At 42.2% G+C, this 16062-nt stretch overlaps 1 protein-coding gene and 1 pseudogene across 1 annotated transcript; both read right to left on the bottom strand.

Annotated features, from left to right (window-relative positions):
- Positions 1-2834: 2834 nt before the first annotated feature.
- Positions 2835-5440, bottom strand: LOC117346171 (annotated as a pseudogene).
- A 5952-nt stretch (positions 5441-11392) lies between these two features.
- On the bottom strand, positions 11393-12295 carry LOC117346170 (vomeronasal type-2 receptor 26-like). The gene has a single exon (XM_033915574.1). The coding sequence runs from the start codon at positions 12293-12295 to the stop codon at positions 11393-11395; it is 903 nt and encodes a 300-aa protein (XP_033771465.1).
- Positions 12296-16062: the final 3767 nt, after the last annotated feature.

Here is a 16062-nt window from a genome sequence, read left to right as displayed (position 1 = left end):
GGGACTTTCCCCGTACCTAGGGAGAGATTGAAGAGCGTGGCTAACAGTTTCGCCAGAACATCGCATAGTTCTCTGAGCACTCTTGGGTGCAAATTATCCGGTCCCATAGCTTTGTTCACCTTAAGTCTTGACAGTTCTCTGTAAACATCAGTTGGTGTGAACTCAAAATTCTGAAATGGGTCTTCCATGCTTTGCTTTGCTTCCAGCCGTGGCCCGTGCCCTGATGCCTCGCAGGTGAAGACTGAACAGAAGTAATCATTCAGTATTTTGGCCTTATCAGAATCTGTATCCACATAGTTTCCTTCTGGCGTTCTAAGGCGTACTATCCCGTCTGTGTTCTTTTTCCTGTCGCTAATGTACCTGAAGAAGGATTTGTCCCCTTTCTTAATGTTCTTCGCTAGAGTTTCTTCCATTCGAAGTTTGGCCTCTCTGACTGCTGTTTTGACCGCTGCAGACTTTGTCCTGTATTCAATGTTTGTTTCTTTTTTCCCCGTGTGTTTGTATGAGAGAAATGCTTTTTTCTTTTCTTTGACGAGGTAAGAGACCTCTTTAGTGAACCATTGGGGTTTCTTTTTTCTTTGCTGTTTGGTTACCGATTTTATGTAGCGTTCAGTTGCTTCATGAAGGGTCAACTTCAAGGTTGACCACATAGCTTCCACATTATCAGTTACTTCTTGAACCTGCAACATCTGATGGACGAAATCTCCCATGCGTGCGAAGTCTGTGCCTCGGAAATTGAGTACCCTTGTTTTTGTTTGTGACCTGGGGAAGCCTTTCTTAAGGTTAAACCATACCATGTTATGGTCACTGGTGGCCAGCGTCTCTCCCACCGAGACCTCCGAGACGCTCTCCCCGTTCGTAAGTACCAGGTCCAGGATGGCCTGGGCCCTAGTGGGCTCTAGTACCATTTGTTTGAGTCGTGCTCCCTTCATGGATGTTAATATCCTCCTGCTATCACAAGTTTTCGTTGAGAGTGTGTTCCAGTCTACATCAGGCATGTTAAAGTCTCCCTTCAGAACGACGTCCCCCCGTAAGGTGATATTCTCAATGTCTTCGATTAATTCTGCATCCTTGTCCTCCGATTGTCTTGGGGGTCTGTATACCACACCAAGGTACAGGCATTTTTCTCTGCCTCTGGCCAGGTTCACCCAGATGGATTCCCCAGTATACTTGACATCCGTGATCCTGGTTGTCTTGATGTTCTCTTTGATATAAAGTGCAACCCCTCCTCCTAACTTACCCTCTCTGTCTTTTCGAAGCAGGTTGTATCCCGGCATTGTTATATCCCACCCATGTTATATCCCACCCACAAATGATGATATCAGATGCTTGACAGAATAGAACAACATATGGACTCTGAATTGTATTGAAGTCAGGAAATTCTAGAACTGTCAATACTCTGATAATAGTAGATTGGGTGAAATGATCTCATAGATCCATCAACAGGATGTTGTCACACTAACCTGTCACTTACTCCCCCTTTTAATAAACCACAATAGCGGTTATTAGTGCAGGGAGCTGCACTGGATGCCCTGTACTGCTCCCGACACTCATAGAGTTCATATGAGTGTCAAGATCAGTGCTGAACATTTAACGCAACTCCCTAAGCTAAAAACCACTATTGCAGTTTAGTAAAAGGGGGAGGGGGTAATTAGGGTCAATTATTATTCATTGATCTATAAGCCTCCTAATAAATTTTTTATAAATATTTTCATTCAATTATAATTTCAAATAGCATTTAAGTATAACCATGCAGTTATCTTTCCTCTCACTAAGGGAATACCATGAGAACAGTTACGGGGCTCTTCCCATTACCACGGTAGTCACAGTAATGGTTCAAGTTTCAAGTTTTATTAAAATTTTGATGTATCGCAATATCATTAATTCAAAGCGATTTACAATTAAAAACAGAGTCTTAATTATTAACTACAACAGAAACACACAAACATGATGTAATGATAAATAAGGGAAGTAGGAGAACTACAATAAGCATAGGAAAGGACAGATGAAAGGAAAGTACAAAAAGGAGGGTAAAAAAATTGAAAAATATTGATAAAAATTGAAAAGAAAATTAAGAACTTTTTTTTTTAAATTAAATTTCTCTGAGCCTAAGACAGAGGACATATGAGTTTGTGCAGAGAATGGGATCAAAAGAGACTCCGATGATTAGGTCTCAAAAGCATCCTTGTAGAACAAGCATTTTAACAGTCCTTTAAATTTACTTAGTGATTTTTCTTCCTTAATAAATAATGGTATTCTGGGCACTGTAACCACAAAGATCATATCTTGTAATGTAATGTAATGTAATTTATTTCTTATATACTGCTAAATTCCGTTAGGATTCTAAGCGGTTTACAGAAAATAGACAATAAAAATAAGATAAATAAATAAAGAATAGGTACTTTGAAATTCCCTTACTGTCCCGAAGGCTCACAATCTAACTAAAGTACCAAAGAACAAACAAATTAGCAAAATAATAGAGAGGAAAATAAAGATAGAGGAAAAAATGAGATATGAAGCATCCTAACAAGAATACATTGAACTCTCAATAGCATACTGTTAAACAAAAACGTACATTCCAAAATAATAATGTAATGGAAAGAAACTAATTAAATAGAAAATAATTTTAAGAATTAAATCAAATATAGAAATGTAAAAAGAAAAATATACATTAGAAATGAGGAAAAAAGAAAAGGTAGAGGAAGGCATATGAATAGAATGGAAAGAAAAACAGTTAAACAATAGAATTCTAAGAAATTTTAAATGAAAACTATACAAATAGACATGTAAATCTGTCTTGGGGGGTTTCAGTGCACTTCGCCCACCCCCCTTTTTTAGCAGATGCTAGAGCTGTTGGTTTTATTCAGGGGGGTTTGGAGGGGCCCTTCTCCTTGGGAATGGTCTCTCTTCTCCTGCGCAGGGTCGGGCTCCAGCGGCCGGGCACATCGATCTGCTGTAGGAGCTGCCGGAAGACCTCCAACACCTGCCGGTTCTCCTTGGCTGAGGCTTCCACGTGGAGGCCGCCCCACTCCCCATCCTCTGTGGCCAATGCTTGCTAGGCCGAGACCTTCCTCTCTGCCTCCTGGTCCACCATTATTGTCCACCACCACGACGGGGGGCAGCCGGTCCTCTCGCAGGGCCGCGATCTCTGCCCTCAAGCTCTGGACGCTCTCCAGGGACTCGGCGTCCTCGATCGAGTAGATTAGGGCGAAGGCGTCGCCGCGGCGGATGGAGAGCTTCCGCATGGCCGGGAACGAGTAACTGCCGCTGGTGTCCAGGATCTCCAGGCAGACCTTCGGGCCCCCGCGCTCCTCTTACTCCAGGCAGTGAAGCTCCTCCACCGTCCTCCGGTGCTCGGGATCGAAGGCGTCAAGCAGGAAGCGATGGATCAGGGACGTCTTGCCTACCCTGGCCGCCCCCAGGAACACCAGTCGCACCTTGTCTTGTATTTATTATACTAAGTGATGGAATTACTAGAAGGTTTTTGTGTCATTCTCTAATATGCATATAACTCCCTTAGTATGTATAGAAAAAGAGGTGATCTAAGGGGAAGTATCATGTGCAGAGCATGGGTACATACATTATATACTCTGTGATGATGCCAAGATCCAAGACTTGCTACATTCAACTCTTTTTGAGCTTAAGTTACATTATTTATACTTTTTCACTCCTCTATGACAGTAATATTCTATCCCTACCCCTCCCTATTGACATAATTTGTCAAGTCCAAAGACCATCTCCACTCTGAGTAGCACACGTCTGGAAAAGAAAAACTATGGGGTCCTTTTACTAAGGGCTCCTTCTGCTAAGGTGCGCTATACTAACAAGTGCATGTTAGTCTATGGACACATTAGCGATTAGCTTGCGCGTAGATTTAGTGCATGCTAAACATGAACTAAAATGCTTAGCACACTTTAATAAAACAGGGGGTAAGGTACACTAGCCGTTTTAGTGCGTGCTAAATATTAGCGTGTGTTAAAATGGCTAGAGCACCTTAGTAAAAAGAACCCTAAGGTTGTAACTTCTATAGGAATGACTAGAACATGAGGCGGAGACTTCTTTTTGATTATACATATGGGCTAGGATATTATGAGGGTCTCCTAAAATGGATGATTTGGGGCATCCTTTATTTAATTTGTTGAACCATATCTTCTCTATAGTTAGTAGGATGATATGGATTTTTGTTTTAGTAGGATAATCTACATATTTTTTAATGGAAGAGTTTTCACTAAGCTGAACTAACTCTTTACAACTTATACTACCTTCCACTTTACTTTCCCTCCTAATCACTACTGAACTATTAGATTAATTCAAACATCACATCTTCTGTTAGGCTTTGTTAACCTCTTTCCTCATAATCTACATTTCACAGTGACCTTAAACCTCCTACTCCCTTACTTCTGGGCACTTTTCTAAACCCCAGAATCACTCGGGTAGAATGGAGAAGATATGCCAAGAGATAACGCTCAACAGTTGAGTTTTGCTGAATAGTGTCATCACTTATTGCTCCTTACACTGACACTATTCCTATGGGAGCTGCAGCAATTATAAAGCTACCAGTAAGTGGGTAGTTGCTGACATCATAGGTGGTTGGGGCTCTGCCATTTGTAGAGAGAGGAGGGGGCAGGAAATTGCATCAGAGAATGTTTCCAAGTTTTATTAAAAATTTGATATACCGCCTAGTCAGGCTTCAAGGTGGTTATATATACATAGTTAAAATAATAAGGAAACTTAGAAATGAACAGTAAATCAAAACTTACAATACATAAACATGAAACATTAAATAGACTGAAAAACTGACTGGTACAAAAGGAGAATGGGAGGAACTACAATATGTGGATAGAAAAGAACAAATGGAAAAAAAATATAAGGTAGGAACACAGAAAAACCTACTTAAGAGCAGATCTAAAATATATGTAAAACATCCTTAAAAGGATGATCAAATATCAAAGCCATCTTTGAACATTCAAGTTAGATTTGAAGGTGTTTAAGGATATAACCTCTCTTAAATGATTGGGAGCTGAGTTCCAGAGTGTAGGGGCTGTTATGAAAAGATATTGGTTTGCATGGTATTAACATGTCGCCCTCTTTTACTAAGGTGTGCTAACCGATTAGCATGTGCTAAATGCTAACATGTCCTGGGAAGAGAGAGTGCAATAGAGGAATCATGATCAGAGAGCTTGCAAAGGGGAGGGGAAAGGAAGAGGAAAGAGATGGTCAGACCATATAGTAGGAGGTCCAACTCTAGTAATCCAGAACCAATCATATGAGTATTAAGACCTCCTGGTCATTAGGGTAAGACTCTGGCCTGAGCTGCAAATACAGCTTCAGGTACTTGACCATAGAAGGGTCTGTAAGTTAACAGCACAGCAAATAGTGTAGTGCAAATGACCTTCCTATTAAAAGCAAAAGATTCCAAACCTAAGAGAAAAGGCGACATTTTTATTGGAGTAACAAAGTATTCCTGACTGAATCTAGCTCCATGTTTCATCATAAAGGGCCAGATTCTAAAACTGGTGCCTATGTCAGTGGCCAGCTTATAAGTGGCCGCTGAGTGTGTGTCAATCATTCAACAGTGCCAGATACAGAATCATGCCTAAATTCAGCCATGATAGGTGGCTGTAGGCCCAGAAAACCTTGGCCTACATATCAGCCACTTATCTATGCTTAAAGTCTATGCTTAAAGTATCTTAAAGTCAGGCCACAGCAACCATAAGCTGATCATCACAGTGGAAGTTATCCCCAAAGCTGCAGCTATGGGGAATCCTGCAAACTCAGCTGATTGGGGAAAATACCCCTGCCACAGCTGATTGGGGAAAATACCCCTGCCACAATCAGCAGAGTGGCAGTGGCATGGGACCCCCAACATTGGCAGTAGGGTTGTCCACTTTCTCCTGCCAGAACCTCTGAAGCATCCCCAACTGGAATAGGGAGGAGGGATGCCCACTCCCGCCTGTGTATAGGACCCCTGAACTCATGACCCATCCTAACCAATATCCCTGAACCCCCCACCCCAAACCCCAACTCATAACCCCCAACTACTCATACTCCCAAACCCCCAACTCCAATACCCATAAGCCCCAACCCCCCCACCCCCTGTACTTTTTGTAGTAATGCTTGCACCTCCCTTTGGGAAGGACCACCTCTTCACAATAACAGGCCTTCACATACCTGGTGTATCCTGGGATGCACTGGGGAGAGACCTGAGGCATCCTGGGATAAACTAGGAGGGGCTTTGTTTGCAAAAGGTGGGAAAGAGGAAGATTATACTATATTGAGGGAAAAGTGCATTAAAAATGAAACAGTACTTGTTTATTACTCTGACACATATATGAAGTTATAACATATATATTTTCCAAGTAAATGTTATCCGCAAGTATCTCTAACAACTCTTAATATGGGCACAATTCCTCTGTACATGGTAGGAATCTACAAATGGAATTATAAATTTGCCAAATTAAAAGTCAGTTATAGTTTACATCTTATCTATTCTTTTTTTTATTTTAATTTTTATTAATTTATCATATTATTACAAGTTATATACTTGTACAAGCAACACAGTATCAACTTCCAAAACCATTTTTTGTCATTAAAGATATAACTAAAGGCAAAAATCAAGAAAGAAAGTAAACACTTCCTCAGACCATTATACAAGTGGAGAAGAGAAATACTAAAGACTAGGAGATTTACTTAAACATTTCAAGACAATTGGCTTGATTTATCGCATGTTATATCTGTGCTAAAACACTTAGTGCGCCTTTGTAAAATAGGGCCTGAGGCCCTCTTTTACTAAGGTGCGCTAACCGATTAGCACACACTAATTGAATTAGTGTGTGCTAAATGCTAATGCATGCATGTTAGTCTATGGATGTGTTAGCATTTAGCGCACACTAATTCGATTAGCGCAAACTAATCGGTTAGCGAACCATAGTAAAAGAGGGGATAAATTAGAAAATATGATTTAATAAATCATGATAAGATATTATCTTCTTGATTAGGTGGCTATCAATCTTGATAGTTTTGATAGAGCTTAAGCTGTTCTTTAGATTGGGATAGCAACAGTGATCATGAAGCCCACAAGGTTTCCCAAGCCATAATGTAAGAGCCTTCATCTATATTAAAAGATGGATTCTTCATGTTTTTTTTCTTTCATTTACAGTTTATACATAGAAACATAAACATCTTTAAATATGTATCTAATGTGTTTAAAGATGAATGTAATTGTAGAACAACCAAACAATTGGCTTGAAGACCAATCTTCCAGCGTGACCCGGCTTCACTTCAGCCCATTGTGGCCGCCGAAAGTTTTTCTGTTCCTCTTCAGCGACTTCAAGGCAGAAGAAGGAGGAAGCTTCCTCCATCTTGCCCCTCCTTCCTCCGCCCGACGCCACTCGAGCAGGAGTGATCAGCCCTGCTCCTGCTTTTCACCTGAACTCCGCCGTCCAGAGCCCACCCAGGAATCACCGAAATCCGTGCAAGACAGTACAAGCACGTTCGGACTCGTCTCTGCCTCACCTCACCACCTTTGCCCCTCCTTGACTTATCGAAGTCCACTGGGGACCCCAGACTCACAGCTCCCCTTACCCAACCTGGTTCCTGCCCGCGGCCAAAGTTTAACATTGTTTATATTCCTGTTTCGGTGTTATACTCTATTATTGTCTATGCTCTTGTTTAGTTGCCAAACTTTACTCTGTCTCTGCTTAGTTCAGCACCAAACTATATTTCTCCAAAGGTTTCACCAGTCTCTCTCCTCCCTGTTGCCCTGTCCCACCCCCAGCACATCCTTGGGCCACACACTAATGTTAACTGCGCATCTACCGTTATCCATCTATTGCCCCAAGCCTCTCCGTTTCAAGCTCCATAAGGAAAACACTCAGCTGCTAATTACTTTCACCAATAAAGCCCCCCCTTTGACCTACTCCTAAAAAAAAAATATTTTCCCTCTCTTAGCCCTACAATCAGCCAGCCTAATTCAAGTTCCCCTGCTCCATTCCTCAACTAACTCTATCCCCCCCCTGCTGCAGACTCTCACACTCCAACCACCCTGTCCTAACCCCGCCATGAATCCATCGTTCTGGCTCCTTCTCCTCCTACTCTGCTCACCCCTCCATACTTACCTCTGTCTGAAACCTCCCTCTCCCAACCTACTCGACCCCTCTAATACCAATAACATCTGCCCTGGACTCAGAATCCCCACGCTGCTACGCACCAGAAATCCACCTTTCAAGAAAACCCCCCGAAAAGTCAACCAAGATTCACTAAAGCCCCTGCCCCCTGCCAATCTTCCCTACACTGCCTCGGACTCTCTCACCCCAGTCCCGACACTTTATTGCAATGCCAGATCCGCGTGCAATAAGACCCAAATCTTGAAGGACCTCCTAGACGAGCTTGACCCCGGATTCCTGTGCATCACAAAGACGACCTATTCACACAAAATGAACTCCTCCCCCACGGTTACCAAGGCCTTTTCTCCCCCAGACCCAATCGAAAAGGAGGTGGTCTGGCACTCCTTTATAAATCTTTCTTTGACATCCAGCTCCTCGAGACGGGCACTCACGCTTCTCTAGAATATCTGCTGGCCTCAGTCAACAATGAACTCCGCACCCACTCATTGGGCATCCTGTTACTATACCGCCTACCTACCCCTTGGGCCAATTCCTCCAACCTTGTCTTTGAGGCCATAACAAACGCCTTCCTTAAATTTCAACGACTTCTGATCGTTGGTGACATCAACCTCCACCTTGACGACTCCAACAGCAAGGACACGACTGAATTCAACAACTTCCTTACTTCACTAGGTTTTCCCTCACCCACCCCATCTCCAACCCACGAAAAAGGGCACAGACTAGATTTCACCACTTTCCTCGATCTTACCGCCCACAAAACTTCAATCGACGACATTCGCTGGGAACAAGTCCCTTGGTCTGACCACTTCCTAGGGACTACCTGCCTCCCCATTTTCATGTCACACCTTGAATCCCCACCCCACACCTCTCATTCCATAACCTACTGCAAAAAAATCTCGAGCAATCTATTCTGGTCTAAATTCCTCAACCAACTCTCCTCCAACCCTAGACCTACAGACTCCGAATCCCATTGGCGCAACTGGACCGCCCTCTCAGAGTCCACCTACCACTCCCTTGCTCCAATATCCACTAAAACCATCTCCTACCCCCGAAAGGCCCCCTGGTACTTACCTCTTCACAGAGATTTGAAACAGAAATGTCGCGCTCTGGAGCGCAAATGGAAAAAAATCTAAATCCCCCTCTGATAGACAGACCTGGAGGGACAATATTAAGCTTTACAATTCAACACTAAAAAAAGCCAGAAAGAACTTCTTCGGAGACAAGATCTCTAAATCCAACAACCAGATCAGTGCACTGTTTAACATCTGGCGCTCCCTAACTACAAAAAAAGACCCACCCTTGCTCCCACCGTCCATATCAGCTGATGCCCTTGCAATCTTCTTTAATGAAAAGGTTACCACCCTAAGACGCTCCTTCCCACCCACAGTCTCCTACAACTCCCTGATCTCCACTGACCCCAACCCTACCTTACCTGTCTCCACCCCCATTCCAGCCAACAGATCCTGGACCGTCTTCGAACTTGTTTCCAAATCGCAAGTCTCCAAACTTTGCCTCAAACTAAAAACCTGCAAGTGCACCTTGGACCCTTTCCCCTCCTACCTATTTGAGAACACCTCTACACAGGCCATTGCTTCCCTCACCGAACTTATAAACTCAACCCTAACATCGGGCCTCTTCTCCTCCGACATGGGACATATTTCATTGGCCCCTCTATTGAAAAAGGCCGACCTTGACCCCTCCATACCATCAAACTACCGCCCAATTGCGAATATCCCCCTCCTAACCAAGTTATTAGAATCCATCATATCCACTCAACTTTCATCCTACCTAGAAAGATTCTCTATCCTCCTACCCCCACCAATTCGGCTTCAGACCCAGCTTCAGCACCGAATCCCTTCTGGCCTCACTAATCTCTAAGGTGCAACAACTCCATTCTCGCAACAAATTCGCTGTTCTCCTACAATTCAACCTCTCTGCAGCTTTCGACGTCGTCCATCATGATATCCTTATCTTCCAACTCTCCAAAATAGGCATAAGCTCCACAGTCCTAGATTGGTTCTCGAAATTCCTACGCTCCCGCACCTACACCGTTAACTTAAATGGTACTTCATCCCCCCCTGGAAACCGAAATGTGGAGTCCTGCAAGGCTCCCCCCTCTCTCCTATCCTTTTCAACATCTACATGTCCTCTCTGAAACTCCTTCATCTATCCCCCCTAGAAACTCTCTACACCTACGCCGATGACATCCTCATCCTCCTCGAGACCGACTCAAACCTCTCTAACCTCGCTGAGAACATATCCACTTGTATTACGAATCTCCAATCCTGGGCCCAATCTGTACAAATGAAACTGAATGAGTCCAAAACAAAACTACTTTGGCTCGGCCCAACATTAGTTCATTTACCCACCTCCATCCCATTACCTTCTGGACCCACTCTTCAGCTTGAGTTTTCAAGCAAAGTCCTAGGCATCGTCATAGACTCCTCTCTCTCCTTCAATGATCACCTCAACTCTTTGATAAAAAAATGCTTCTTTTGCCTTCATATGTTAAGGAAGGTGAGATCCTGCTTTCATCATTCTCACTTTACCATCCTCGTTCAATCTACTATCCTCTCTAGACTGGATTACTACAATTCCATCTTTATAAGCCTAACTAAGAAAAACCTCCATAGACTTCAGCTAATTCAGAACGCCGCGGCTAAGCTTATTTTCGCAAAAGGCAAGTTCGATCATGTCTCCCCACTCCTCTCCAAGCTTCACTGGCTCCCAGTATATTCAAGAGTCCTCTTTAAATGTGCCTGCTTAGCCTTCAAGATCCTACATGGCGTCCTTCCTCCCGTTATCCCATTCTTTTGGAATTCCTCAAAACCACACTCCACCAGACCCTCCCAAAAACTGAAACTATCATTCCCCTCTATAAAAGGTATATCCCGCACAGGAAAACTTGGAACATCTCTCCCCTTTAGAACCACAGAACTCTGGAACAACCTCTCATCCCCACTTAGAAACTCAAGCTCCTTCCAATCCTTCCGCAAACACTTGAAAACTTGGCTCTTTGCAAAAATCTAATCACCTCCCATTCTCCAGAATTCTGTCCCTCTCTTTCCTCTTAGTCCCTCTCCTTTATCTCTCATTGTAGTTCCTTTCCTCTTAACTCTGTAAACCGTACAAAGCTCTGCGCTTGCGGAGATGGCGCGGTATACAAACCTAAGTTTTAGTTTAGTAGAACAACCAAACATCAATTGTTATATTTAAAATGAGATTCTTTATATTTAGTTTATGAAAATAATTTAATTTCTGGCATTTTAAGTCTTTACATGTTTTGTTAGGTACTTCTTGTTATTCGTCTCAGGCCTCAGAAGGATTATGTAGCATTTATGGATAAAAATATAGCCAAGAAGTCCTGCACTGGAGGCCAACATAGAAAATATCTCCACTGCAACCATGTACTTGCCTCTGGTACTCAGGTATGTTGGGATAAAGGCCACCCAGACACTACAGAATACAACCATACTGAAGGTGATGTGTTTGGCCTCATTGAAAGTGTCAGGTAGATTTCTTGCAAAAAAAGCAACAACAAAACTAATACCAGCAAGCAATCCCAAATATCCAATAACAGAATAAAATGCAATTATTGATCCTTCATTACATTCAATTATTATTGTTCCGATTTCTGATTCACTGTTATGATATGGAAATGGTGGAGCAGTGCACATCCAGACAAGGCACACAAGAGTTTGAAGAAGAGAACAGCAAAGGACTATAGAATTAGACAAACTGGAACCCATCCAATTTCGGAGCTTACTTTTGGGCTTGGTGGCTTGGAAGGCAATGACCACAGTGATGGTTTTTGCAAGTACTGAGGAAAGGGCAATAGAGAATGTGATACCAAAGGTAATCTGTCGAAGAATACAGGTCAACTTATCAGGATGTCCAATGAATATTAAGGAACAGAGGAAGCAGAGCATGAGGGAGATTAGGAGAATATAGCTTAGGCTACGGTTGTTTGCTTTGACAATAGGAGTATGTTGGTATTTAATGAAGATTCCCAAAATGACAACACTGATGAAACATAAGAACATACTGATAATAGTCATAGATATTCCCAAAGGCTCCTCATAAGACAAAAAGATGATCCTTTTTGGGATGCAGGCATCTCTCTTCTGATTGGACCATTGGTTCTCTGGGCACTTTATGCAGTTATCCATATCTGGAAAAAAATAATGCACCAGCTTTTTCCCAAATTGCATCAACTTTTGGACAGAGGCACCTAGATCCTAAATAGGTCACTCAAATTTAAGTGTAGATCCCACAATCCATGCATAAACTAATTAGCTAATAGCTTTAACAATCAATAATTGGTGTTAATTGGCACTCAGTTCATATTTGCCATGTCCTATTCTATAACATGCACACTAACATTTTATAGCACACATCTCAAAAAGGGTATGGCCATAGCAATGGCATGGGTAGATCATGTTACTTTCTTAGATGTTAGGAATAAGTTAATTTACATGCCCAACTGCCATTAGGTGCTCATCAAGATTTATGCCAGGGTTCAGCAGGCTTAAAATGCTGGCAGGAACAATTAGGCATCAGACTGCGGGAGATGGATGACTATCTGTCATGGTCTGTGGAAAAATAGGAAATTAAATGCTGATGCCAAATCCATTAACTAGCATAGGCTTTCCAATTGAGATTTGGTCATCAAAGACATGCTCAGCTAAATTGATGTTCTGAGGCTGGCCCACTAAGTCCTAATTGCGAAAGATAGACCTGAGTTTTTAGATGGGTCTAAATGGCCACAAAATGTAGCCAGCAAGCTTCTGAATATTGGCAGTGCCCAGCCTATGTCAAGCAACTTAGCTGGTCACTAGAAAATACATGTTTTGTCTGTTTTAGTTATATGCATGTTCTAATTTTGAACACAACCTAGAACTGTTGAATAGTGTAGTCTTTAAATGTTTTAAATAAATAAATATTGAAGCTGGTTTTTTTCTTCCCCTTGGTGGCAGGACCTTACTGAGTTTTAATTGTATTCCGTTTCTTACTCACTAGTGCCTCCAGTCCAACTACTTCTTACATGCCAACAAGAGGAGAGAGTGATTAGATATATTTTTATGTTTGGAGCTTCCTGGTGTTTTTGGTTCATACTAACATAGGGGTCCTTTTATTAACGCCCTCTTTTACAAAGGTGAACTAAGCATTTTTAGCGCATGCTAAAATGTACGCGCACGCGCTAAATATTAACGCATCCATAGAATAACATTCACACATTAGTATTTAGCGCACGCTAAAATGCTTAGCGTACCTTTTTAAAAGGAGCCCTAAGGTGCGCTAGCCGATTTAGCATGCACTAAATATTAGAGCATGTTAAATGCTAACGCATCCATTATATTCTATTGATGCATTAGCATTTAGCATGCACTAATATTTAGAATGCACTAATAGGTCCTTATACTTACCCTCTTTTACTAAGGTGTGTTAACCAATTAGCACATGCTAATCGAATTAGGGTGCGCTAAACGCTAATATGTGCATGTTAGTCTATGGACATGTTAGCATTTAGCATGCGCTAATCGGTTAGAGCACCTTAGCAAAAGAGGGGGTAAGGCGCGGTAGCCGATTTAGCGCACGCTAACTGATTTAGTGCATGCTAAGCAATTTAGCGTGCGCTAAACACTAATGCGTCCATAGACTATAATGGGTGTGTTAGCATTTAGCTAAATTGATTAGTGCACACTAAATCAGTTAGTAAATGCTAAAATGCTTATGCCCTCTTTTACTAAAGTGTGCTAATCGATTAGCGCTTACTAATCGATTTAGAATGCACTTAACACTAATGTGTACATATTAGTCTATGGACGCATTAGCATTTAGCATGCGCTAATTCGATTAGTGTGCGCTAATTGGTTAGTATACTCTATGTTTCTATAAAGATAGACTCTCAAAGGTTCTTGAGTGGGCCCTTTTCTTCTGTCATACTCTATGTATCTATGTTTAGTAAAAGAGGGGGGTTAGTGTGCCTTTGTAAAAGAGGAGATAAATCGGCTGTCATGCCTTAGTAAAAGAGGGGGTTAGTAACATTCAGTTCCTTTTAGTAAGGTGTGATAACCATTTTAGCATGCGCTAATTGATTTAGTGCGTGCTAAACACTAATGTGTCCGTTACAGTCTATGGATGCATTAGCATTTAGCGTGCACTAAATCAATTAGCGCTCACAAAAATGGTTAATGAATTTTAGTAAAAGAAAGGGATAGTAAATGACAGCAGATAAAGACCTGAACAGTCCATTCAGTCTGCCCTTTAGTTATTCTAATTAAAAATATATGATTAAATTAACTTGTCTCTTCTTTGATATTTCTGGGCCATACAATAAAGGCCCACCTGGTATTATCCTAGGTACTATTGAAGTTGCCATCCAAGTTCACTCCATTTTTCAATTGTGCAGAAAATAAATAACATGTCATCATTATAGTTTATTTTGTTTTAAATACCTCCCTTTGTTGAAAAATAACACAGTAGAGTAGTTTACAATAAGGGATTCTTTATTTCTATACACCGAAGCCAACTTCACCTAAGATCATTGATGAAAGAGATCCACATTTATGCCACCTCCCTTGTTTTTCCCCTCCTCCTCTTACCTTCCTCTTAAATTTTATTTTTACTTCGATGCATTTTTCATTGCCCCAACCCCACTACCACTCGTCTCAACTTTGTCTATATCTCATCAGTCATTTATGTCATATTTATAAAATGACCCCTTTTCTTTTAAAGTTGTTCCTTAATTTTAGTATTGTAAACCGACCAGATACTTGTTGATGGTCAGTATATCAAATATAGAATAAACTTGGAAACTTTAAATTCAAGATGCAAAGGAGAAACAGGTGTATAACTTGTACCTCTACTCTGAACTTATTTTCCTTTTAATACATCATCTTTGTCATGTATAGTTATCTACAGGCAGTTATGCCAGATAAAACTCACTACTTTGGCTGGAGATCTCTCCATCTGGACAGGTGATACAGTCATAGCAGCAGATGGCTTTTCTTTACTAGTCAATTTTCAGAAGCCAGGAGGACAGCTCTTGCTGCATTTGGATGATGGAGGAACCTAACAAAGAAAATTGAATTTGAGTCCCATAAGAACATAAGAATTGCCTTAGGTGCCTGGGCCATAGGATCCTGTGGGATGGGCCAGAGAGGGGCGGGCCTGCCTCATATTGATGGAGGTGGGGCTGCCAGCCAGCCAGTGTGAAGACCTGTCCATCCAGCCAACTTTTTAAGGTTAGTGGGAGGGGATCTGGAGGGGAGTATTAGCATGGGTGGGGGCCTACCAGCAGAAGGGGTTGGGCACCCTCCTACCAGTGATCATTGGGGTGGGGGCCTATTGGCAGGAGGGGTTGGGCACCCTCCTGCTGGTGATTGTCAGGGATGGGGGGCCTACTGGTAGGAGGGGTTGGGCACCCTCCTGCCAGTGATTGTTGGTGGTGGGTGGTGAGTCTTCTGGCAGGAGAGATTGGGCATCCCTCCTACCTTGGGGAGACTGGTGGCAAGGGATCTCCCTGCTGTGATTAGTATAGCAGCCGTGTCTACTTACAATGTTGTAAGCATCTCCTGCTCTACTAGGGAGATGCGTAGGGCCACCTAGGTTCACCTAAAGCTACTGCCTAGCCTTAGGTGAGCTTATATGGGCTTGGGGGCCTCCCTGGGTTACCGAAGATGCCTTCAATATATGTGGTCTGCCTGTGGAGCATTAAAAATAAACAAACATGTGTCCCGATTGGCTGATTAGACAGCTGTAGAACCCAGTTTACAGAATCAGGGCCTAAATTTCTTGTTAAACTTGGCAAGAGTAGACGTGAAATCAGGGACACTGGTGTTCTCTTATTGTTGACCTCAAATAATTCTGTGCAATCATTTATCACTTTCCCTCTCTCACTAACCCCTGGATCACTGCCTCTGACCTTCCCCTC

This window comes from Geotrypetes seraphini, chromosome 12, assembly GCF_902459505.1.
Source record: "Geotrypetes seraphini chromosome 12, aGeoSer1.1, whole genome shotgun sequence".
NCBI lineage: Eukaryota > Metazoa > Chordata > Amphibia > Gymnophiona > Dermophiidae > Geotrypetes > Geotrypetes seraphini.
The sequence above is the reverse complement of the archived record's forward strand: the minus strand, read 5'-3'. Positions and strand labels throughout refer to the sequence as shown.

Bases quoted from the DNA above. Each gene is read 5' to 3' on its own strand.
- LOC117346170 (XM_033915574.1), bottom strand. From the start codon at position 12,295: ATGGATAACTGCATAAAGTGCCCAGAGAACCAATGGTCCAATCAGAAG.